This window comes from Furipterus horrens, unplaced genomic scaffold (genome assembly GCF_987537825.1).
Source record: "Furipterus horrens unplaced genomic scaffold, mFurHor1.1.pri manual_scaffold_2, whole genome shotgun sequence".
NCBI lineage: Eukaryota > Metazoa > Chordata > Mammalia > Chiroptera > Furipteridae > Furipterus > Furipterus horrens.
In genome coordinates, this window is record NW_028327172.1 from 29,335,343 (window position 1) to 29,362,170 (window position 26,828).

Sequence of the window (26,828 nt, forward strand, 5' to 3'; positions counted from 1 at the left end):
ATTTTAAGAGAGGTTATCTTATTTAGAAAGAAGCAGAGATAGGGCTTGAAACCAGGTTTTCTGATTCCATATCATGTGCTCTTTATTCCCTTAGAGTTGCCTCTTGGGTTGTTGTGTTTTAACCCTGGTAAGAAAAGGGAGACAATTTTTAGTCTGAAGGTTCACATTTTTATACATTAATTCTAGGCATTGCATTCAGTTTAACATTCCTGTCAGTGAGTTTAAAAAAACAGATGTAGAAAGTAGAAAAAAAATATTTTAAAATCCTTCTAAGACAGTTAAGAGTACTGAACCTAAAGGGAATGAAGTGTCGAACTGCCCCAGGATCTAGAGTAAAGTAAAATCAAGAGCAAGGGTCTTGTGATTGTTAGAACCCTGGTAATTTCATTAATAAGCAACAGATAGAAGGGGTAAGAGCAACAAAGATCCTGAATTTTTCCCTCTAAAATCACATCAATAATATCTAACTTATTGAGCATTTACTTTGTATGTTCCAGAAGCTATTCAAAGCCTTTCGTACCTAAACTCAATTAACTCTCAGGGTAACCTATGAGGTAGATACCACAGATACCACTCCTATCTTAACACAAAGAAACTATGGTACAGAAACAGCAATTCTTTAAGAGAGAGGTTTTTTAATGCTAAACTTAAAGATCCCAGGACTACAAATGGCGAGGAAATACTATTCAAAAGACTGAAAATGATTTTAAATGAAAACAGAAAGTTCTGAGGTTTCTCAAAAGCTATCTACATATACAGAAATTGAAACATTCCATTTCCATTTGGAATGACCAACAGGCGTCCTACTACACACTGAATTTAAGAAACCAAACCCTAAGGTCATAAAACCATTTTGCAGAGATCTTATAAAATCCAAGTTCTATCTCTCAGTTAAATCCTTTCCCCAGTATTACATGATGCTTCTTTCTTTCCTTAGTCCACAACACCAACTGTTCATTTTTAAACAAATGGGGAGGTGAACAAAGTTGAGTGGTCCAAGCAGACTTTCTAACCTGCCCAATGCCACTAAACAAACACCAACTTTATACAGAAACACCCTGCAGACATAGCACAGCACATGCACATATATGAAAGAAAGCATGGGTACACATCCCTTACTAGAAGGGATATGAGCAAAGGTCTTTTCTACCTACAATTCTGTTTCTTGCTGAGGAGGGAAAGAAGCTTGACTGGTCATCAATGAGGAAGAGTTCCTGGCGATGCCTGGTGAACTGGGCAGTGAAATATTCAGGATGAGGGTGCTTCACATTCCTTGCCAGCTTCAGAGGCCCAAGCAGAAAGCTGAAGGGGATTTTCTCGGGTCGAGGGATATCACTCTCCTTAATGGGCATTTTGATTCCCAACACTTCAGCGTAGGTAACTAGCACCTCCCAAGGAGCATGGATCTTGACAAAGTAAGTTCTTCCATCTTCAGAGTTCTGTATGAGGAGGAGGCAAAGTAACAGAAAGCTTACTGATCTGTTTGCTACTGAGTTAATTAAGGAAAAGAAACAAAATTATATAAAATGACAAACAAATTAAAGATGTCACAGCATTATCAACTGATTACAAATTTTTAGCAAAACTTTTAGAAGAGCAAAGGCCCAAAACAGTTATATCCTGTAAATATATGCATGTATGTACATGTTGTGTGGATGTGTGTGAGAGAAAGAAAGGAAGGCAAAGAGAGGATATTTTTAAAAATCGATTTCAGGGTGAACATATACTAGCCTAAAATCCACAGATACATAGGTACATAGGTGTTCTAGGCAATCTCTTAAGTGTTTGGCAACTAGCCATGAGCTCAGTGCTCAGGGTATATGCAGGATACATGCAAAGTATAAGATGCACTCACTCTTTTCACCTAGCTTCTATGTATAGCCAAACCTAGAGGAAGACTTTTAGAGAGTAATAGTTCATTAAACAGGAGTATAATTGCATTATAGATTGTGTGGTATAATACACATTTATTAATTCAGTAAAAACAAAGATAAATAATGATTAAAGACTGTTCACAAAACTAGAGAATATTAGACTTTCATAGACAGAGTATAATTATAAATATAGCTTCAAAAATTTTTGAAGGGAATTCTATAAAACCTGTAAATAGCAGGGGGTTAAAAAAGAATAAAAAACGAACTTATCAAATTCATGAGCAGAAGTTCCTTGGCTTAAATATTGGCTGTGCTACGAGGCAGCCAAGTTAACAAGACTGGGTGCCGAGTCACAGGCAGCCTTCACAATGAGACAGCTATGAAACAAAATACATGTCTTCACGTTCTTTGAATCCTCAAAAGAATTATTTGCATCTGTTTTTAAAGTGTTCTACTCATCGTCTCACAGAGCAAAGACCAACTTACCCGAACAACCATAGACATTACCATTCCCAGAACACACATCTGGAGCCCCCCCATCCCCCCAAAAAACTACTGTATGACACCCAAGCACAAAGTTTATCTATTCAAAGACCAGAGTAGAAGAAAACAACACTTGAAATGCCAAGATTCTGGTATATATTATCAACTATTTTTACCATTTTGTCTTCAATTTCCAACTCAAGACCTGTTTTTCTGAGATTTTCTTCAAACTCTTTTCTCCTTTCCTATGGAAACACAAACCAACACAAGTATGCAGAACACTTTTACTTACACATTAATAAATAGGCTTGTTACAAGGTGACTGTGCTGCTGATGGTCCTGTCCCTCCCATGGTTCCACATAAACGTACTCTCTGTATTACCCCCATCCTAGTGCCATGTACTGCTTTTCACCTGGACTAAAATTTCACGATATAACTAGAAAAACCCAATATATTTAGGAATAATCTCCAGGAAAAGTGCAGGATCTCTACTTGAAAAAAAATGTACAAAACGTAACTAAACAACACTTAAAAAAACCCAAATAAACAGAGAAACAGATCATGCTATTCGGGAAGACAAAGCTATCAGTACCCTTCAAATAACCGAGACACTTAATACAGTTTCAAGCCAAAATATTATCATGACTTTTTGTTCTTGAAGAATAGAATAGCTTCTCTTAGAAAAAGTAAAACTAAAGTAAGTGCAAATAATCATTACTTGTAGGCTTCCAAACTATGTACTGACTGCTGAAAAAAGTTTGGCTTTAAGTATGATTTAATTGTGAAAAATTTCCTAATAAATGAAATTTTGGAAGGTTTCGTTAAAACGTTAGAGGACACTCATCTTCAAACAGTCTACCTTAAGATACATTAAAACTTTACAAATAAAAAAAGATAATTTTCATGTGTTCTTTTCCTCCTCTTCCAATGTTCACCACGTCTGAGAACAGGCCTATGACAGTGGTGCAAGGTCTCCTCCCTCAGCTACCCTTCCATCGCTGCCTTCGCCTATGCTACCAAACTAAGGCAGACAGGAAATCAATAAAGGGGGAGCATTAAAAACACTGTATCAGTATTTTAAAAATGAGTAACTTTTCTCCTTATAGCAAGAAATGCTTTTGCAAGTCATACAGTCACCAGTTCTCTGAGTTCAACAAATTGAAAGCAGAGATAATAAAATTGTTAGTTCATAGACTGCGAAATGATACTTCTATGGTAAATCCTTTTGTAATTTTTATAATTCAGGATTTCAAAAAAGATTAAAACTTCTAAAACAATACTCTTTCTATTCTAATATACTTAGTTGTCTGAACAAGGTTAATTCACAATAATATATATATAAACAAAACAGGAATATATTTGAAGCTGAGCCATCTCATTCTAAGAATAATTCTTACTCATCTACGAAAAAAGCATTTCTTAAAGCCACACTGCCCATCTTGTTAATTGATTCATTTATGATGAGTTTACTTTTTGTTTGATAATGACTTGTCAAATTTTGTAATATATTTATGATGTTTCATCGATTATACACTTGTACAACTGTAAAAAACTCAAAAGAAAAGGCTTAAAGATTAGGCTACTATAGCTAAAGAAAATAAAGACATTTTAATGTGAATGCATATATTAGCTGTAGTTAACATGACTGAACAAAAATAAGACTATCAAAGAGAAAACATTTACATTAGGAAAAATTTATGTAAAAAACATGGAATAGAAGTTTTGGGTGAAGAAGAAAAATAAATAATGTAAAATTTCAAGTGTTAAGGGTTTCTTCATATAATTTATTTTTTCTTAATTTATTTAATTTTAGAGAGAGGGGAAGAGGGGGAGAAAGGGAGAGAAACATCAATGTGAGAGAGGAACATTAATCTACCATCCCTCAAATGCGCCCTGACCAGGAACAAAACCTGCGACCCAGGCATGTGCCCCCACCAGGAATCAAACTGGGGAGCCCTCGCTCTGTGTGACACCACCCAACCAACTGAGCCACATGGGTCTGGCATCTTCATATAATTTTTTTTTAAATGAACAATGGTCGGTGTCAAATTTCCACTGTATTTACTTTTTGTGGATAAATGCTAAAAAGTAATTTAACCAGACCATTTACAGGATTGTGTAAATTCTATCCTTTGCAACTATTGAAATTGATAATGAATATAGTAGATGGGGAAGACTTCCAGATGGATAAGGATTTTGGGAGAAGTTCAGGAATTCATGTGAGACCTGCCAAGTCTGAGATGTCCATGAGACATCTAAGGAGAGATGCAGAACAGTAACATGGGAGAGAAGGAGGGGATGGAAAAGTAAACTCTGGCATTCGCACAGATACGGTTTGAAAATTGCAAGACAGGATGTATTATCAAAGAAATCAATGTAGGCTGAGAAAAGAAGATTAAGAACTGGACCCCAAGGCACAATACAGGATCAGGGAGAAGAAAAGATAGAGAAGGAACAACGAATGAAATACAAAAACTAAGAGAATGTGCAGTCCTGGACGCCAGGTGAAGAACACACGTAGCAGAGAAGGGAATGATAAACTGGCAAATTCTGCTCATCGGTCAGGTAATATCAGCGTTGTGACTTCATCACTGAATTCATTAATATGAAGATCAGCAGAGTAACTGAGCTGAAGGTGTGATAAAAATGATTTTAAGAGAAAATTGGTCAGAAAAGAATTTGAAAAATAAACAGTAGCTTACAGGAAAATTGAGATCAAAAGGCGGTTTTCTTTATTTCTTTCTTTTTTGTTGTTGTTGTTTGTTTAATGTGGAAGAAATAACAGCATATTTGTTTGTTCAAAGAAATGGCCCAGTAAAGAACAACACAAAATATAAGTTAAGGGAGAGAGGAAAGACTTGTAAGAGCAATATTCCGATGCAGGCATATTGAAAACAATGTTACAGGTTTGAAACTATCCTTAGAAAGGCCTGCCTGCAAGAGGGGGGCTGGTATCTGGGAACCTGGTTTTCCAGAGGGTTCCCACAACTCCCATAAGTGATAGAGGTCATTCACTTTACCTTAACTGTTTGTACAAACAATGTAGTTTATGCTAAACATCTGCTTTTCTTCTGGGACTATGACATGTTGGTGTGTGCTAGACAGAAGGTGATCAATCAGCCCTCAATAACATCCTAGGGCACTGAGTCTTTAATGGTCTTCCCTGGTAGACTACACTTCACATTACCAGAGGAATTAACACACTGTCCTGTGTTGTCAAGAGAGCTAGCAGCTCAGGTGCTGTGATCTAGGTGAGAGTGGGACTTCACTGAAAAGAACCTCTTGTAAGCTTGCTCTGGTTTCCTCTGGACTTTGCCCTACACGTCTTTCCCTTTTGCTGATTACTGAGTATGACTACATGCAGTGCCCTGTGAGTCCTTTCAATGCATGACCAAACCTAGGGGTGGTCTTGGTGACTCCTCAACAGTAGGCAAAAAGAAATGGGACCGAGGGCACAAGTGGGGTCATGGGCTTTCGGCAGAAAAATAGGTTTTCTATGGTCATGGGAAGAATGGTGGCTTATACAGGTGAAGATGCTGGCAAATGCATGGATGTGGTGATGGAAATTGACTTTCTCTTCTACTTACTTCTGTTTTCCCAGTGAAGCAGAAAAGTATGGCCAGCTAAGCTTGAAAATGGGGAGGAGGTATTAGGAGGTGTGAGGAGAGAGAAAAAGTAATAAAACAGTCATTCAAAAGAGTGGAGAGCAAAATAGTAAAAGGATGTAAAGTATGATTGCTAGGCAGTACTAAGGACCTAGTTGAGGTCCAAGGGCACAAATATAAGGAAAAATCAGTCACTAAACTGTATGTCTTTCTTTCTGCATGCTTCTGGCATATAGTAGGTGGACAGTTTGGTTTAAATAAAGTTGTTGTTTTTCCAAGTAAATATAATTGAGAGGGGCAAGAAATTTGATGGTCTAATAATAAAGTAATTAGATTTTTTGACATAAGACTTAAGCTGGATAAGCATAGAAAAGAGGTGAATATGGAGCAGCAGTAAAAAGATGGTTAAGGTAATTGTATCTTATCTGGTGTAATTGAAAACAGAAAGGTATTGGTCAGAAAGATTTGAGGGGCTGGTCAGCCCAATGAATGTCTGGAATGAGATTGTGAAGAGCTGCAGTTATCACTAATGATGCAGTCTAGGGGACTGAATGGCTGAGTTAGAGACTAAGAAAATTAGAAAAGGGAGTTCAAGGAACAGAGACGTTAGGATGCCAAAATAATCATCTGTATGTGCATTGAGACGATCAATAATTTTAAAAAGAAATATTGGTGGAGACTGTGATAGTGAACCAGGGGCTAAAATTGTTACGAAATAAAGGGAAGACCCAGGGAGAGACTCATGACAGCACCAATGCATGGTAGTGACACCTCAGATAAGATTTAAAGCTCAGGAGTTTTGGGGAGAATGGACTGTAATCATCAATAAGCCACAAGCAGGGTAGGCATGTACTCATCCCTAGAAAACGGGTCTGTAAGGAACACACAATCACTACTTGAGAGGACTGTTGGGGAAGGCAAGCAACCTCACTGAAGAGGCAGGTGTAAAGGAGACATTCAGGGCAGAAATGAAAATGATGATAGTGAATACATTTCAGAGGCCTAGTGGAAGGGTTTCCAGGGAAAAGGGGGAAGAAAGGGCCAGAAATGGGTATGGACAAGGTCTTAGGGGATAATATCTACAGTTTTTTTGTTTTTATTTTATAGAACATTTCTTTCTTATGTGAGTATATTAGTAAAGGCGTGTATATACTGACACATATGGAACAAAGTATTAATTCACTGTTTGAAATATCTAATATTTATTGAGCATTCATTATGTTCCAACCTCTGTTCTAGGCATTTTGGTATGCAGCAATGAACAAAACTAAGTCCTTGGTGTTATGAAGTTTATTTATGGTGTTTGACACAATAAATAAATAACTTCACAAAGGGAAATGTTATTATGAAAAGAAAATAAGATAAGGAACAGAGAATAATCTAAAGGCTATTTCAGATACAGGGGATTAATGAAAATTTAAATGAAAACTGCATACAAAAGATATATATTATATTTAATATACAACTCAAATTTTAGAGGTCACTTTAACATTTAAGGTAAACTACATAAAAATATATCAATAACTTGGAAGAAAAAAAAGAATTTAGTGTCCAAAAAATAAGATTGATATTATACATCCATTTTTTAGGCTGCCTATTTTGTAGTCTTCTTACTCAGTTTCAGCGTTCAGTAATACTTCAAGGCTTCTGTCTTTTATGATAAAATTCATTGGGAACCTCCCTGTCGAATTACTTTTTTTTTATTATTCCCATTTCTTTCACATAAATCTTACCATCTTTCTTTTTTTATATATATTTTATTTATTTATTTTTAGAGATAGGCGAAGGGAGGGAGAAAAGGGGAGAGAAACACCAGTGTGTGTTTGCCTCACACGCATCCCCAACTGGAGACTTGGCCTGCAACCCAGGCATGAGCCCGGACCGGGAATCTAACCAGCGGCCCCTTGGTTCTCAGGCTGGCACTCAATCCACTGAGCCACACCACCCAGGGCAGTACTTACCATCTTTAAGTCTGCTTCTTTCTTTATATCATCAACATAAGAAAGCACAAAGTCAATTTGCCTAATCCCATCTCGGAAGAAGATAGAGTCTTTGCTTTGTTTATCTTTTTGAAACTGTAGGAGACAAGAATGACAAACTTAAAATTATGTTTTTATTTTCAAATGGCAAAAACATGATCTCCTTCTTAGCTAAACATTGGTCACCATCTCATTTTTTCTCAGTCCTAAAATGACAGGTGAAGACAAATAACCAGAGTTTTCATCAACAGAAATTTGTGTTTGTTTTAGAAAATGAAGTTCCATAAAGGAGATATATATTAAACAATAAAGACTCAAGATGAAACTAAGTATATTAACAACATGCACAACAAAAATGACAAAATTATACTCAAATATAAAAGTAATATAGGAGTACATTGAACCCACAATGCATATCAAAAAGAGACTTGTTATCTTCATTAAACAACATGCCAATTAGTTCAACAAAGAATTAAGGGTCACACACTGCTTTAGAAGTATTCAATTAAAGACCAATTAATGAATTTATCAAAAATAAACTTATGATTAATGCCTATCTTATGATTTCATAAATTATCACTTTCTAATTCAACTTTTAAGGGTTAAAATAAAATCAAGGTGCAGTTGAAAATTAGGAAGCAGATAGCTTGCCGCTGGCTTCAGTACAAGCAAAGTCTCATGCAAATCTCCTTTCCACGTCAATTTCTTAGGTGAGCTTGAATCAATCCTTGTTTAAATTTCTATTATCAGTTCTCAGTAATTAAAGTTTCATATTCATCTTTCACATGTTGTGTAGTTTAGTAATGCATTCTCTTTCAGAACTGTAAAACACCAGAGAGCATCAGAAAGAAGGGATTTCATGTTTGACTAACTTGGTCTTCCTCATAGTTTAAATGTAATATATAATACTTTATACTTGTAATAGCCCCCACATAACACTTAGAATGAGGCAAATAGATAATGCGGTGGATGTCAGTGTTCTCTAATCCTGTGATGCGAAGTTAAAATATAGACAACTTTCCAATTGTTGTATCTAAACACTGAATGAAGAATTAGATATTTAAATTTTCATAACTGGTATGCATATCTTTTATGAGCTTCTTTCATGGTGCTCTGTGCTGTTTTCCACCCAAGTCAGGCCAGGCAGTGCTCCCATAAAAAAGAATAAATGTAGATCAGTCACATACAAATAAGACAGAAATCTCATGTATGATCTGTGGCCTATGAACTGAGTAACTGCATTTTATCTAAATGAACACAAAGCTGATGTGTCTGAGAAAGAAGTAGCTCCCAATGCACAGAAGGAAATGGATGGGAAAATGAAGAAACAAAAAATATTTAGGGAGTCTGAGGAGTAAATATCGAAATATAATAAATCAAATGATATGTCTGAGTTATCTGTACCCCCAGAGGATTACATAATCATCTCCCTTTTCCTAAAAGAAAGTGAAAGAACCTGAGAAAATTCAAACTGTTATCTTATACCTTGATTGTCAATCACTAAAAAACATAAAAGTAAACATAACAAATTATTTGAGCTCTCTTGTAACTGATCACAGTTTTAACATACGAAATTCACTAAAACTTGTAGAAGCCAAATGGGGTAGAAAAAAAACACTAATTAGACTAAATGTAATCAAAGCAAATAATAGAAAAAAACAATAATCCTTTTTCTCTCAATCTGTGACAGCTATATTTTGCAGGGCATTTTATTAAAAAATAACATATTTACAAGTGCTCTTACTATCTGGATAAACTAAATCTAGGTCTACAGAGAGTTCTGGTAACAGAAGATGTGCACATGGAAATCAATAAAAATCACACTCAGTGTGTTTGACTATTAAGGAATAAATAAAATAGCTATAAGAATAGTGACTTTAATTATTTTCCTGAGGGTTCAGTCAAAATGGGTATATTTATATACTACCCTTCTCCTGAAAGCCAACAAAGTTCTGTTGTTATTCTGTGCACTAACTATAAACCGTAAAATTTTTTTAAATATGAAAAAAATCACTGGTAGCCTTGTAAATCACCGTGAGGTATATGTCAGGACTGTTAACAAAAACTGATTGAAGCCACTGGGGCAGAATAACTTGATCATTTTGTTACAAATACCTAAATAATATTAAAACCCATCATTCTTTTGTTTTGCCCAAGACATGACATTAAAATCATATTTTGCATTGTGTGTACAAGTATGTGTTTGTATTTATATTTGATTTGCTATTAGAAATGCCTGTATATGAGCCAAATATCAGGATGCCTTTTCCTTGAATGAGGTAGTTATTCTGAAGTTCATAGACTTAGATTCCTGATGAGGGTTCATAAACCTCTGAAATTATATGTAAATTGTATGTGTGTATATGTGTACGTGTATATATGTGCATGTATGATACATATACACATACACATTTTTTAGGAAGAGATTCCAAATCTTTAACCAGGTTAAAAAAAAACATTAAAAATCACCATTCTAAAACCTCAGTTGCTGGGAAATAGCAATCATTAACAAAGACCTTCCCCCCTCAAATAAACACTATTCATTGGAATAAAATTGACTCAGACTATCACTGCAGCCATCCAGAGCATAAGCAGCAGCATTCAGCACTGCTTTTACCATAAGACGACGCCTCAGGAACAAATTGTATCTCTTTGCAGGCTGTGAAGCAATCAATAGAGAGTTAGCAAATCCTGGGCAGGATTAAATAAAAGATTAACAAAAAAAATGGATGAAGCTGGAGAGTATTATGCTAAGTAACATAAGCCAGTCAGAGAAAGACAGGTAGCATATGATTTCACTTACATGTGGACTCTGATGAACAGAATAAATAAACAAAATTGAAACAGATTCACAGATACAGAGAACAGACTAATGGGTGAAAAAGACAAAGGGATTAAACCAAAACAAAAAATAAAAAAGAACACAAACAAATAAACCACCAAACCTCATAGACACGGACAACAGTATGGTGATTACCAGAGGGAAAGGGGGTGGGTAGCGAACACACAACACACTATACAGACGATGTATTACAGAATTGTACACTTGAAACCTATATAATATTATTAACCAATGTCACCCCAAAAATTCAATAAAATTTTTTTTAAAAAGGAATAAAAAAGTCTAACAGCATATTACCATTTTTTCACTCAGTTGCCAAACTGACAATACTAATACAAATTTGGTCTAAGTGTACAGACTCCCAAGCAACAAAGTACAGCCTTTCCTCATCCTACATGCTAAGAGAAATTAAAATTTAAGGGTCAAAGAATATAAAAGAAAGAAAGAAAACATTTCCAATGAACAGACACACAAACAAACTCCCAGTACCATCAATCAGGTGAATGTGTACATGTATGTGATATGTAAAGTTGAAGGGTGGGAGAAGTTAGAAAGAAGGAAATAACAAAAATAGAAAAGAGTAAAGAAAAAGAAGAATTAAGGAAAAAAAGAAGACCTCAAAGTAAATTTCCTTAAGTCCTTTATACAGTAACGTTAAATAATACATATTTGTGGAACTGAATTAAAGGAAGGAGAGAAATAAAACAATGATGAAGAAAAACACTGGAGTAATGGTAAAGTAAAATAGGTATTCTGGTGAGTGTGCCTAGTTATATACCAAGCAATTATACTCAGACTGTATATGGTATTGAAAGTTGACCCTATAGTGTAAAATATTTCAGTCTCTCAAAATACTGGGGGGAAAAAAGGAAAAGTCATCCAATTATTTAAATAAGTTGTCTTCCATCATCAGTTACCATGGCCATTTTTTTAAAACAGCAAGGTGATTACCTAAAAAATATCTGGGATAACCAATAACATTGGAAAGAAGACCAAACCTATGGCACAAAAATGCATGCATTTTAGAATATACAGAAATGATAAATAATCTAATAAAATTATCAATAGTTTCAGTCTCATCATTAAAAGTTTTGCTCAGACTGTTATTTTCCCAGCATATCAGACTTATTTTCTCAGCATAGGCTACAGAGCAGAGCAGCTGGTGACAGCTGGAAGCAAAAATCCCTGCTCTGTAAAGCGATGAGTGACTATGTATAGCTGAGTAAATACTGCTGCTATTAAAACCACAACAGATACATGCTAGATGGTCATTGTATAAAGCACATTTTAAACTATATTCTTCTGCTAAAATTCATCACTTCAGCCCTTTGGTTTTCTTGGGATCTTTCACAAGTTCCTGTTTTTCTCAGATGTCTTCCCTAAATTTGCTACAGAATTGTTAAGGGAAATGAAAGTTGTACAGGAAGGGGCCATGCAGACCCACATTATACTTTCATTAGGTCCTTCCTATTTGCCTTCGCGGGCCCCTTCCTCCCTTTAAAAAATGTGTGTGTGTTTGTATGTGTGTGTGTACACATACACTATGTTCAGAAAAAGTCCAGCCACTGTTAATAAAATGAGAACTGTTTGCATGACACACCTGGCAGCCAAGGAGAGTGGACTGGAATGCACATGCAGGAACAGTGACGACATCACTGTACTAGTCAGTGGGGCAGTAGATGCCATTGAGTGAGCATGTGTACTGTGTGGCCGTCACATTCAAAATGACTGAGTAGAACAACGAATCTGCATCAAATTTTGCCTTAAGCTTGAACATTCTTTCATGGAAACTATTTGGATGATTGAGAAGGCTGCAGCTATGGGCGACTGGTGATTGGCAGCTTCATCATGACAACACATCTGGTTATCACAACTCATGCAGTATTTTCTGATGAAACATCAAATCACCTGGTGACTCAGCCCAGAGTCGGCACCCTTCAACTTCTGGCTTTTCCCAAAACTAAAATTACCTTGGAAAGGGAAGAGATTTTAGACCTTCCTTGAGATTCAGGAAAATACAAAAGGGTAGCTGGTGGCAACTGGGAGAAGTATGTGAGGTCCCAAGGAGCCTAGTTTGAAGGGGACTGAGGCATCGTTGTCCTATGTACAATGTTTCTTGTACCTTGTATCTTCTCCAAAAAGCGATTACATTTAATGTACACGTATTTCTTGCCTTTTCATACTGCCACAATATTAGAATACATTTTCATGTATTTTACACTTTTCAGAAACGTAATTTTATTTATATAATTTCAATTCATTAACTTTAATCCAATTTGTTTGTAAGAAGATAATTTAGAGTCCTTTCTCAAGGAAGAGAGCTGTAAATCTATTATTTGTGCTACACGGTAGGAGTTGTCAATCGCATCGTCCTGTTATTAAATACAATTTTGTCACCCCTCTATATTCTTTTCCCTTTATGTACTCCTTTTTTTCTCACACCCTTCCTTGGCCATCTTTGATATGTTCAACAGGTCAGCCACTGACCAATACAGGCACTATTTAGTGAAGTAGTAGCAGGCAGTTTATAACACAGGGGGACAATTTTTAACATAATTCCTGTTGAGTTCAATTTTTCAGCTGTTTTTGACTTACATAGGCATGCTGATTTCAAAAATGCAGTTAGTTTTCTTCTATCACGTCAAGTTTTTCTCTACAGCTTATCTTAATGCAACCACTCTAGGCTGGATTCAGCCTGGATTGAGGGAAGCACTAGTGCTCTCCTATTGGCTGAGAGCAAACCTCCCTTGAGTGGGGAGGGGTGGGGGATGACCTTGGAGACCAGCGACAGGTTCATACTTGTCTAGGCTATTCAGTTACACATGAGACAGTGTGGTGAGAGGTTGTGTGCTGCTCTATATAGTGAATCGTATTCCGAAGTGTAGTCCGAGTTCTTGTCTGTATACGAGGAGTTAGCAGAATTTATTTATTTTTATTTACATACATACTTCTTTCCTTTCCTTCAGATCCTGTCTGCCTCTGCCATTTCTCATCGTAAGTGCCTAAACAACCCCGATTCATTTTGTTCTATCTGTGGCAGTTTTACCATTCCTAGTCAAAGGACAAACATCAGTGCATTTGTCAGGCAAGCCTATTTTGCATATTTTAAAGTAAAACTTGGTGATCAAGATAAGTCTTGGACCCCTCACAAGGTGTGCAAGCAGTGTGTCATGAGTTTATGGATGCCGACGAAGGGAACATGTGATCAATTGCCATTTGGTATATCAATGCTTTGGCGAGAGCCCAGAGATCATTCAAGTGACTGTGACTTTGTATAGTGAAAAAGTCAGGTTATAACAATAAAAATAAATGTAAAATAGAGTATCCTAGTCTACCATCAGCTATATGCCCAGTGCTTCTTTCAGCTGAAATTCTAATGCCAGTTTTCATTGAACTACCCTCTTTCGAAAAACAGGAGTATGGTGAAGAAATAAATGAGAGCAACAATGAAGATTTTGAAATTGAAGATGACTCAGTTCAAAAGGGATTTGATCAGCATGAGTTGAATGATTTGGCACGAGATTTGGGACTATCCAAAAAGGCTTCAGAACTCCTAGAATCAAGACTGCATGAGGAAAATCTTGCTTGAAAAAGGAGCGAAGGCATTCTATGTTCTATCAAGAGAAAGTGCATTTCTGCAGTACTTTCGAAGTGATGGTGGCTTTGTGTATTGCCATAACATACATGGTCTCATGGAGGAATTGGGAATTCCAATCTAGAACACAACTGAATGGCAATTATTCCTCGATAGCTCAAAGAGGAGCTTGAAGTGTGTCCTCCTCCACAATGGCAATTTATTTGGTGCAGTCCCAATGGGCCATTCAGTTTGTTTTCATGAAGAATATGAAGACATAAAGAGAGTCATTGATCTGTTGCAATATCACAAGCACAACTGGATCATCTGTGTTGACCTTAAAATGGTCTGCTTCCTTCTTGGTCAGCAATGCAGATACACCAAGTATCCCTGTTTTCTGTGTATGTGGGACAGCAGAGCTCATGAGAAGCATTGGGTGGAGTCAAATAGGCCCCCAAGATCTGACCTCAAACCTGGTGATCCAAACACTCTACATGAGCCACTTGTTGACAGAAAGAACATTATATTCCCACTTCTGCACATCTCATGAAGCAATTTGTTAAAGCTTTGCCAACTGAAGTAGACTGTTTCAAGTGTCTCATTTTGGCATTTCATAGCCTGTCATTTGAAAAGATAAAATACCTTAATATGTATGTTTGGTAGCAGGACTTTACTACTTGTACACAATTTGTCTTACGGTAACAACATATAGCCTTTATATAAATAAAATAGTCTAAATAAACAGTATGTTCAGGTAATTTTTTATTTTCCTTTGTACATTTTGTATGAGTTTTGGGACAAAGGGAGGGTATCCTGTACCTTAAAATGTTGACGTGTTAGAGAAAAGCTGGGGTCATTTTTCGATTCAGATGCCAAAAGTTAGTCAAAAACAAGTGTCATATCTAACTCAACAAAAATTGTGTTCCCCAGTGAATAGGTGGCTGACTCCATCCAGCTCCTTTCTCGGCTACTAGAACAGTAGTGAGAGATTAGAGCGAAAAAAAGTCCAGTGTCATAGACATTTCCCTGCCGTATATTTTAAGAGAATGGAAATCAATATAATTCATGGCGGCATACCACAACCCAGTCAATGTTCTTAATTTTTTAAGCAAAAAAAGTCTAACTGCTCTTGGTATTTGGGTTTCGTATTAAAAATTACATTAACCCTCCATGTTAAGGATGTATATAATAATCTACAAACTATAAAATCTACTTACTGAGTGAGCCTTACACAAGTTCTAAATTTCAACAAAACCACAGCAATTAAATAGCAGCTAGTGCATCTTGATTTATGTGAAACAGTGTACTCCGTTTAATGTTGCCTGGTTGATCCTCTTAACCATTAAATGATGGTGATGAAGACATATAACAGGCACCAAGGGCTGAGTACTAGGGGAAGTGCATTCTTTGTGCAAGCAAAAGTAAAATAATAAAGCCAACAAAAGTCAGTTATCAGAAAATTCTAAACATCATTGATAAAATGCTCCTTCCTGAAAAAAAAAAAAATTGTGTCCTAGTCCTACACAACTGCTGAGCTTCCCTTGAGTTTTAATAATTTATATATAAATTTCAATTTAGTGAACAAAATTTAATTTGGAGAATCCTCAGTTATGTGTGACCAGATCCTGATATGCCAATGTCTGCGGATTCAGCAGTAGCCGTCCTCTTTGGCGGTGTGTGTGTAACTGTCTTGAAGTCTGCTCTGAGTGCATGTCATATTCTCAGCCTCTGTGGTCTACATATTCCTATGATTAAACTGTAGCTTCAAAATAAATAATAATAGCTGTGTGAAATTTCTATTTTTCTAATATGAAGTATTAAATGAATAACCAGACATTTTGCAAATACCTGCAATAAACCTTGAAGAATGCAGAGTAAAACACCAAGCTTTAAGACTGTCCCTTGAAGACCAGTACATAGAAATTTTAGCAATGCTGTTAACCATGTACAAATGAATTCAAAGAAATAAATATTCTCATACAAAAATAAATTTCAATTTATGAAAAGAATGCCTCCCCAAAATGATGCCAGGTCTTACATGGCCAGAAGAAATCAAAAGTTCAAGTTCTAAACTCAGCAATCAGTTTCACCAAGAACTAACACACCTTGAATAGTAATGGGGCACAATGTTTACTTTCATTTAATCATTTTCTTGGTTTTTGTTTTGCAACAACATTGATGAACCTTATGAATATTACACTAAGAGAAACAAGTCAATCAGAAAAAGCTAAGGACCATATGATTTTACTGATATGTGGGATATAAAACTGAAACACACAGACAAGAGTATGGCAGTTCTCAGACGGAAGGGGAGGGGTAGGAAAGGGTAAAAAGGATCTAATATGTGGTGACGGAAAATGATTTGACTTAGGGTGGTGGGCACACAATGCAACATACAAATCACGTATCACAGAAATCTACACTTGAAACCTATATAATTTTATTAACCAATGTCACCCCAATAAACGTTATTTAAAAAGAGAAAAAAATAGCACTGATTGCTGCTCACCATTGGTTCTTCCTTGATGAGGAAGCTGGTCTCTCTGCTGCTCAGGCTCTGCTAATAGCACCATGGGGAAGATACAATGCTGTTAATAATAATGCATGTGGAGAGGATATAACTTTCAACAACCAAAGCCCTAGCTTCTCTATGCAGAAATACTACGCCTGCAATTCAGGGAAGCTACGAAACACCTGAAACAAAATGCAAAACTGTGTGTACAGATGTGTATATGTGTACATGTGTATTCCTGCAAGTGTGGATATACATATGTTTATGTGTATGTGTGAAGAGCGAGACAGCTTGAGAGAATAAAAATTTTGGAGGTAGCTTTATCAAATCGTAAAAAAATCTGAGATATAATAAACGGTTAAGAACTAATATATTACAGAGAAATAGCAAGGATCTCCATTCTTAATGATGCTAAATCCTCGAAAGGACCAAAACAAAGGGAAGAATTAATTATTTTAGGCCTTTCAAACATTTGATGGCATTAATGTTATACTAAAACAATGGCGAGAACTATGAGAAAACTGAGTCTATGAGTAAATAAATGCTAAAAGTTCTGTTTCACTGATTCGTGATTCTAGTTGTCTGTGGATCTTGAAAGAATTGCATTAACTCACCTGTAACAGGCATATATCAAATAAAGCTAATGAACACCTTGAGCATTTAATTCTGAAATAGCAGCTTCTGATAATAAATTGTGCATGCACACTTCTGCCTTTAAGACAATATATAAGTTTGGGGGATCAGGTCAAGATGGCGGCACAGATAGACATGGCTCAACTCTTCGCACAACCACATCAAAAATTACAATTAAAATATAGAAAACCATCAGCCAGAAAGAACTGTTGGAAATAGAGTTGAATGGAAGTCTGATTACTACAGAATTAAAGAAACCGCATCCTTCGAGATGGAGCCGGCAAGCTGGTCACATATCTGAGGCTACAACAACTTGGCTAACACTGTTTAGCCCACCTTGGAGATCCACAGAGACTCTGCCCCTCCCAACTTATGGGCTCACCCAAGCTGCTTTTCTGAATGGGTGATCCTGGCTCTTGTTTCACAACTTCCTAAATCCTATCAAAAAAGCAACAGCTGGCCTCAGTGAGTTCAGAGCCCGCACGAGCAGCAGCCAACCTAGATTCACAGCTTGGCTTCGCTTGGGAATCTCCAAGCCCCCAGCACAAGGAGCAGCCATCTCAGACTGCTCTATAGTTCAGGCAAGGAGTTCTGGGTAAAACACACGTTGGGGCTGACCTTGACCTGCACCACCTGGGAAACCCCAGGGCCAGTGCACCCAGTGGAGAGCTAGAGATCACATGAGAGCTCCACCACCCTGCCTCTGCACAGCTGATCCTCTGTGGAGGACAGAGGTTTGTGGTCAGTGGTTACAGCCAGTCCTTGCAGCTGACCAGCCTGGATAAATCCCTTCCATTGACCTGCCAACAGCAACCAAGGCTCAACAACAAGAGGAAGGTATACTCAGCTCACATGAGGGCGCACCTAAAGTACCCAGCTTGGGTGAAAGGGGAGGCGGTGCCACTGGACCCTACAGGACACCTACTACATAGGTTACACTACCAAGACACAGAGTCAAAGCAGCTCTACCCAATACACAGAAACAAACACAGGGAGGCTGCCAAATTGAGGAGGCAAAGAAACATGGCCCAATGAAAGAACAGAACAGAACCCCAGAAAAAGAACAAAATGGAAATAGCCAACCTATCAGATGCAGAATTCAAATCACTGGTGATCAGGATGCTCAGAGAAATGATTGAGCATGGTCACAAAATAAGGAAGATGTGAAGGGTATACAAAGTGAGATAAAGAAAAATATACAGGGAACCAACAGCGATGGGAAGGAACCCAGGATTTAAATCAACTTCCCTGTTTTGGCGAAGGAAGTAAACACACAAGTCCAGGACGCAGAGAGTCCCGAACAAGTTGGACCCAAAGAGGACTGCACAAAGACCCATCATAATTAAAATGCCAAAGGTTAAAGATAAAGAGATAATCTTAAAAGCAGCAAGAGAAAAGCAGTTAGTTACCTACAAAGGAATTTCCATACAACTATCAGCTGATTTCTCAAAAGAAACTTTGCAGGCAAGAAGGGGCTGGCAAGAAGTATCCAAAGTGATGAAAAGCAACGACCTACAACCTAGATTACTCTACCAGCAAAGATACTATTTAGAATGGAAGGGCAGATAAAGTGCTTTCCAGACAAGATAAAGCTAAAGCAGTTCATCACCAAGCCATTATTACATGAAATGTCAAAGGGACTTCTTTAAGAAAAAGAGGAAGATCAAAACTATGAAAATTAAAATGACAACAAACACAACTATCAACAACTGAATCTAAAAACCAAAAACAAAAACAAATAAACAAACCAGAACAGGAACAGAATCATTGGTATGGGGATCATTGGGAGGGTTATCAGCTGGGAAAGAGTAGAATGGGGGAAATGGTGCAGGGATCAGGAAGCATAATTGGTAGGAACACAGTAGATAGGGAGATGTTAGGAATAGTGTAAGAAATGGAGAAGCCAAAGAACTTACGTGCACCTGAACTAAGGGGTGGGGGAGGTACTGGGCAGAAGGGTGAAAAGGGAAAACATGTGGGATAACTAACAGCAAAATCAATAAAATATACTTTAAAATAAATAAAATATATAAATGTTTTATAGCTTCGTATTATATTGACTCATTATAATGTAGTGTTTTCAATTATGCTAGAGAACAGTCAGGCGTTTTACTTATAGGAGGGTACAGAAAAACATATATTAAATCTTCCAAAAGCAATCAGGCTAGGCACTTTGTAATTTCTCACTTTAGGAAAAAGGAGTTCGTTGTGACTTCCCAATCAAAAGCTGTGGTCTTCTGTTAGCAAAATGTAAAATAAAATAACGTAGGTTCCTTTAGACTTTTTGCTGAGTATTTCATTGCTTCATTTCTCACTGACCTTAGTCTCAGGGAAAGAAAAATCTATGCTGTTCTCAATTCTACATTTTCCTCCTCAGTGACCTTGTCTCAGGGTGCCTCTTTCCCTGACCCCAACCATTAAGGAATTGAATGAAATGGTACGAAATGTAACAAAGTGAGTAAATGGATCAATGAATGACACAAACGTCCACTAATATCAGAACATGCAAATATACAGAAAATCTATGAATCACCATAGACAGTGAGTAGTCATCCTGAATATTGTAAACATATGAAGCAATGATTTGGAAATTGAAATTCAGAAAAAAACAAAACAAAAAAAACTTCTAGACAGGGCTCTTAAAACAATATTCTTAAAAGAAGTAATACTGCAGAGTGATTAAGAGAACATGCTCTAGAATCAGATTGCCTGGGTTCAGAATCCCAGCACCAACATTTAGTAGATATAACAATAAACCAAATTATAGTCTCACTTTATAGACTCTTCATAACCTTTTTTTTTAATTAGGCAAGACTGATTACTTTATACATGTGAACTTGAGCGAGTTAACCATTCTATGCCACAATTTCTGTACAGTGAGATTAAATAAGGTAACACATGGGAAGTTCTCAATAAATGTTGGCTTTTGAAAGTTAATTTCTAGTGAGATCATATAAGTATATTTATCATAAATTTTTAATTCACATTAATTTTGTGTTCTCCAAAAGACTGTAACAATGTTCAATGTTGACCTACATTAATTATAAGTCAATGATAACACTCTAGAATTTAGTCCTTTTAAAGTTTAAGCAATCATGAAAGTACAAAATATCTTTTGAAAGTATAAAACAATTTTAAATTAGTGAGTCTAGAATTTCTACATATTCTTGTCTTGTAAAAAGACCCCAATAGTCATCATAACTCTAAATTTGTTAATGGACTAAATTTAATGATTCTAGTCATCTCTGCCTCAACCCAAAGGTTGAATGCACATTCTGTTATCTATATGCCTTTTTTAAAAAATTGACTGCAAGGTAGTTTTTATTCCATCATTTGAGCGTGACTAAAAGAACATGAAGTTGGCATTGAAGAATGAAAAATGAGTTGTATCCACTTTTCTTTTTATTTTAAAATAATTATAGATTCACAGGAATCTGCAAAGATAATACAGATAGATCCTACATACCTTTCACCCAGTTTCCCCCAATGTTTACACCTTCTATAACTATAGTACAATGTCAACACCAGGAAACTGACATGAGCACAATGTATGTGTATAGGTCTGTCACTGTATCACATATACATTCAAGTAAGAAGCAGCCCAATTAAGATATAGAGCTATTCCATCACAAAGATCTCCCTTATGCTGCCCCTTTAAAGTTACGTCTACTTTCCTTCCCCTCCACATCCATAACCCCTAGCAATTGCTCATTTGTTCTCTATCTTTGTATTTCAAGAATGCTGTAAGCAAAGAATCATACAGTATATGGTCCTCGAGATCTTTTGTTTCCTTCACCCAGCATAATGCTCTGGACGCCCATTCAAGTCGCTGTGTGTATCTAGGTTCTTCCTTTTCATGGGTGAGTAGTATTCCACAATTAGGTGCCACAGTGTAACCAGTCAGCTACTGTAGGACAGTTGGGTTGTACAAATAAAGCTATTATTAACATTTGTGCACAGGTTTTTGTGTGAATGTAAGTTTTCATTTCTGCGTGATATATGCCCGGGAGTGTGATTACTAGGTTATATGAGTAAGCGTATGTTTAGTTTCTGAAGAAACTGCCCCACAGTTTTCCAGAGTGACTGTACCATTGTCATCCCCACCAGCAATGTATGAGGGATCCAGCTTCTCGGCATCCTCGCCAGTATTTGATATTGCCACTATTTTCCATTTCAGCTGTTCTAAGAGGGGATTTCAATGATACCTCACTTTGGTCCAATTTTGCAATTACCTAATGCCTAGTGATATTGAACATTGTGCCATGTTTACTTGCCATTCATATATCCCCTTTAGAGAAATATCTCAGCATGTATTCTACTCACTTGGGTTGGTTGTTTTTTAACACTATTGGACTTTGATTTTTTTTTTTTTTATATACCATGGATATGAGTCCTTTGTCAGATATTTACTGCCAGTCAGTAGCTTGTTTGTTCTTAATAGGATCATGCCTTTGTGTCATGCCTAAGAATTCTTCACCAAGACCTAGTTTCTACAGATTTTCTCCTATTTTTTTTCTTTAAAACATGTTATAGTTTTAATCTATTATCACATTGAATTAATTTTTATATAAGGTGTGAGGCTTATGATTTTGCCTCTGATACTCAAATGCTCCAGCACCATTTGTTGAAAAGACTATATATACCTTTCTCCACTGAAGTGCTTTTTGCACATTTGTCCAAAATTCATTTGGCTGTACTTCTGTGTGACTATTTCTGCTGTCTTTATGCTAATTAACCTATGAGTCTATCTCTGCAAATACCACAGTCCTGATTAGAGAAATGAAAATTAAAACCACAATGAGATATCACCTCACACCCATCGGAAGCTGTATACTTGAAACTAAAACAATATTGCATGTAAACTGTAATTGAAAAAATTAAAAAATAAATAATGCAGCTAATAAACAAGTCTTTAAAATGGGTAGAGTGATTCTTTCCACTTTCTCTTTTCAAAATTATTTTAGCCATTCTACTTCCTTTACAGTTCCATATACATTTTATTTTTCTTATTCTTATTAAATTACAGTTGTCCCAATTTTTCCCCCTTTTCCCTCCTCCACCCAGTTCACCCCTTCTCCCACAGTCAATCCCCACCCCATGTCCATGTCCATGGGTCATTTATACATGTTTTTTGACTAGTCCCTTCCCCTTTCATATACATTTTAGAAAAACCTTGTCTATATCAACAAACAGTCTTGCTGAGATTTTGATAGGAATTACATTAACCAATATACATTCTGAGCTTCCACATGTTCACTGCTCATAACTAGAAATGCAATTAATTTCTGTATGAAATTCACTTCTTAGTGTTAGGAGAGCTAGGGTTTTTGTTGTGTGGTTTTTGTTGTTTTGTTTTTTGTAGGTTTCTTGGAATTTTCATGTCATCTGCAAATAGGAAAAGTTTCATATACTCTATAGATTCATAATCCTTTCATTTTCTTGCCTTACTGCAAGAATTTTCAGTACTATATGTAATAGGAGTGGTAAGTGAAGACAGCCTTGCCATGTCCCTGACCACAGGGAGGAGAGCATTCTCTCACATTAAATATGATGTTACGGTCGGTGTTTTGTAGATGTTCTTTATCACGTAAGGGAGTGTCTTTCTATTTCTAGGTTCTAAACATCTGTGTAGTTATAGGCATTGAATTTAGATTTTTTCCCCTGAAACATAGATAAAATCATGTGATTTTTATTTTTTAATCTTTTAATATGATGAAGTACCTCAACTGATTTTTGAATAATAAAGGACCCTTCCTTCATTGAAATAATCTCCACTTGTTCATGGCACTAAATTCTTTTCATATTTTATTAGTTAATATTTTACTAAGGAGAGAAGGAAAACTCTGATTCCAAAAAACCTCCGCTGCCTTGCGGCATACCTCTTCAGGGGAAAGGCTAAGGGAGTAAACCCCGACAGAAAATCCGGAGCCGGAGTCCCTAAGGCGGTTTGACGTTGTAGTCAACACCGGCAACTCCTGCGGCGCACCTGAAGCCAAGCTGTATTGACTCCGTCTTTCCCTTGGATCCTTCAGCTGCGAAGAGAGGGGGGGTCTGCTGCATGGGCAACAGCAGACCCTCCATATCACCCTGCCCAGGCTCTGTAGCTTCAGCTTCACTGGAGAGGACACTCCAGCGTCATCGCAAGATGTCGATTCAACACGGGAGGAGACAGATACCGTGTCACTCCCGAGTCGGACTGCACAGCCATTCTCGGCTGTGCAGATAGACTCTTAAGAAGCTACACCATCGTCTCTCGAGACGGACGGCTGCCGACGACGACGATTTTACTAAGGATTTGTGTGTCTATGATCATGAGGGATATTGGTTTTCTTTTTTTGTACTCTGTTTGGTTTAGTACCAGGGTGACAGAAGCCTCTAAAATGAATTCTAAAATAAATTGGGAGGTGCTTATTTCTATTATATTTTCTGAAAAAGATTGTATAAAACTGGTATTTATTATTCTTTAAACACTTGGTAGAATTCTCCAGTGAAATGATTTGCACCTAAAGATTTCTTTGGGGACAATTTTTAAATCATACATTCGATTTCCTAATAATTGCTTATTTCATCTTAAATGGGTTTTGTGTATTCTTAGTGTTCCTTTGTTACATTTTTACATCTACAGTCTATAGTGACACGCTTCGTTTTATTGCTGACATTGGCTACCTGGCCTTTCCTCTCTTCCGTCTTTTCCTTCCTCTCCCCTCCCTGCCTCTCCCTTCTTCCCCTCTCTCCTTTTGTGTCAGCCCTATCATAACTTTTCATAGAAAAGTTATTTGTTTCAATAATTTTCTCTAATATTTTTCTGTTTTAAATTAATTGATGCCTGCTCTTAGCTTTATTTTTCTGTTATTTCTTGAGATGGAAGCATATTCTTGATTTAGACTTTTTCTCTTTAGTGACATCAACATTGAGTAATACAAATTTCTCTCTCAGCATTGTTTTGGCTACAGTCCTCCAAGTTCAATGTGTTGCATTTTCACTTTTACTCAGTACAGTGCTTTGCTTTGTTTTTTCCTTGAGACTTTCTTTCATGGATTGTTTAGAAGTATGTTTTGTAGTTTCCAATTGCTGGAGATGTTCCTGTTATCATTCTAGTACTGATTAGTTTGACTCCATGTAGCTGAATAATACACTCTACGATTTCAATTATTTTAAATTTGTAGAGGCTTGTTTTATGGCCCAGAATACGGTCTCTCTTGGCAGATGTTCCATGAGTCCTAGAAATAAATGTGTATTCTCTTATTATCAAGTGGATTAGTTTACAAATGTCAATTACATCCTGTTGGTTGATGTATATCCTTGCTGGTTTTCTTTTTAGTCGTGCCATCCGTTGTCGAGAAAGGAATGAAGTCTCCAAGTGTAATTATAGATTTGTGTATTAGCCTTTTCCATCCTGTCATTTTTTGCTTCATATATTATAATGTTGTTATTTGGCGCATGCAACTTTAACAATGCTATACCTTAATCTAGGGTGAACATTTAATCATCATATAATGTCCTGCTCTGTCCATGGTAATTTTCTTTGCTACGAAGTGTACTTCATATATTAATTTAATATTCCTACTTTCTATTAATGTTTGCATATATTTTCAGCCATAATATGTATTTTTAATCCTTTTACTTTCATATTTTTAATACACTGTGCAGAACTACCTTTCAATTGGTGTGTTTAGACTATGTATATTTCATATAATTATTGATGTATTAGGCATTAATCCTGCCATTTTATTTTTTGTTTTGTTTCCTGTTTGTTCCCTCTGTTATGTTTCTTTGTTTTATTTTTAATGATTTCCTGTAGGTTACTGGAACTATTTTTATAATTGCATTTGATTTATCTAAATAATTTTTGAGTATACAGTATCTCTATGTGAATTTTGATATTACATTATATATACATTACTTATCACAACCTACAATGTGTATATTTTATCTGTCAAATGAAATATATAATCCTTACTCCAATTTAAAACCCCAAACCTGTTTATAATTTTCTTAAATATTTCTTTGCACACATTGAGAATATCAGAAATTATTAAAATTTTTACTTCAGTTGTCAAACATAATTATGAAAAGTCAGAAGAGAAAGAAAGTCTATCACATTTGCTCATATTTTTACTGTTTATTTTCCCTCCTTCCCCATGTTACAAAATTTCTTATTTTATCATTTTTTTTCTGTTAAGAACTTCTTTTAGCCAATCTTTTAGGGTGGATGTACTGGTAAAGTTTTTCTTTTGCATTCCTTCATTTAAAAATGTCTTTTCTGTTTATTCCCAAAGGATATTTTCACTGGCTACACAAATCTGAATTGGTTTGTTTTGTTTTTTTTTGACCACTTGAAACAACCGTACTACTTCTCCAGGTTTCTGAGAGAAAACTCTGTCATTTTAATTATTGTACTTTTTTCTCTAAAGTATTTTTCTCTCTCACTGTTTTCAAGACTTTTTACTTATTTATTTTATTTTTTGCCTTTAGTTTTCCGAACTAGTGTAGTTCAATTGATATAAATTTCTTTGGGTTTATATTTTTTGTGGTCCCCTCAGCTTCTTGAAGCTGTAGGTTTGTGTACTTTGACAAATTGAGATATTTTCAGCTATTATTTCTTCAAGTTATTTTAGCCCATTTTCTCTATTCCAAGACTTCAATAACACAAATACAAGGCCTTTTGTTAGAGTCCCACAGGGGCCTGAGGCTCTGTTAATTTATTTTGTTTGTTTTCTTTTTTTTTTTCTGTTTAGACCGGGTAATTTCTATTCTATCTCCAACATCAGTGATTCCTTCCTCTATCCATCCCACCTGCTGTTGCATTTTTTTAAAAATTTCAGTTACCCTATTTTTCAATTCTAAAATTTCCAATATGTTCTTCTTTAAAACTTGTTATATTTTTGCTAAGGCTTTCTATTGCTCTTATGTTTCAAGAATGTTCACAATTTCTCACTGAAGCATTTGTACAATTAATGCTTTAAAATCCTAATATTCTAATATCTGTCACCTTAGCGTTGGTATGTGTTGATTGTCTTTTCTCATTCGAGTTTATATTATTCTGGTTCTTGGTATTATATGTGATTTTCTACAAAAAATCTAAATTTGTAAGCTATTGTGTTACAAGACTCTAGATTTTATTTAAATCTTCTGTTTCATTAAAATAGAAGACTTACAGAGTGTTGCCTTACAATCTGGTGGGGGCAGAATTCCACGTCTCTCACTCAGCCTCTGTGGATATGAAGGGGTGGGGGGGTGTTGAAGGGTTTCTCATTACTGCTGGGTAGGGGTAAAAGTTCAGTCTTACCATTAGGCCTGCACTGATCCCAGCCTGACTGGAAAG

General features: G+C 36.2%; 1 protein-coding gene across 2 annotated transcripts in view; it reads right to left on the minus strand.

Moving 5' to 3' along the window:
* ANO5 (anoctamin 5) overlaps positions 1-26,828 on the minus strand; it is a 75,548-nt gene that overhangs the window by 37,163 nt on the left and 11,557 nt on the right. The window contains exons 3-7 of one of the 2 annotated variants that reach the window (XM_090263148.1): positions 16,868-16,918; positions 10,560-10,601; positions 7,925-8,038; positions 2,534-2,602; positions 1,155-1,439 (exon numbers count right to left, since the gene is read on the minus strand). In XM_090263148.1, coding sequence (XP_090119274.1) covers positions 1,155-1,439; positions 2,534-2,602; positions 7,925-8,038; positions 10,560-10,601; positions 16,868-16,918 — 561 coding nt within the window. The remainder of the gene's footprint in view (positions 1-1,154; positions 1,440-2,533; positions 2,603-7,924; positions 8,039-10,559; positions 10,602-16,867; positions 16,919-26,828) is intronic. The other variant, XM_090263149.1, reaches the window with a different exon arrangement.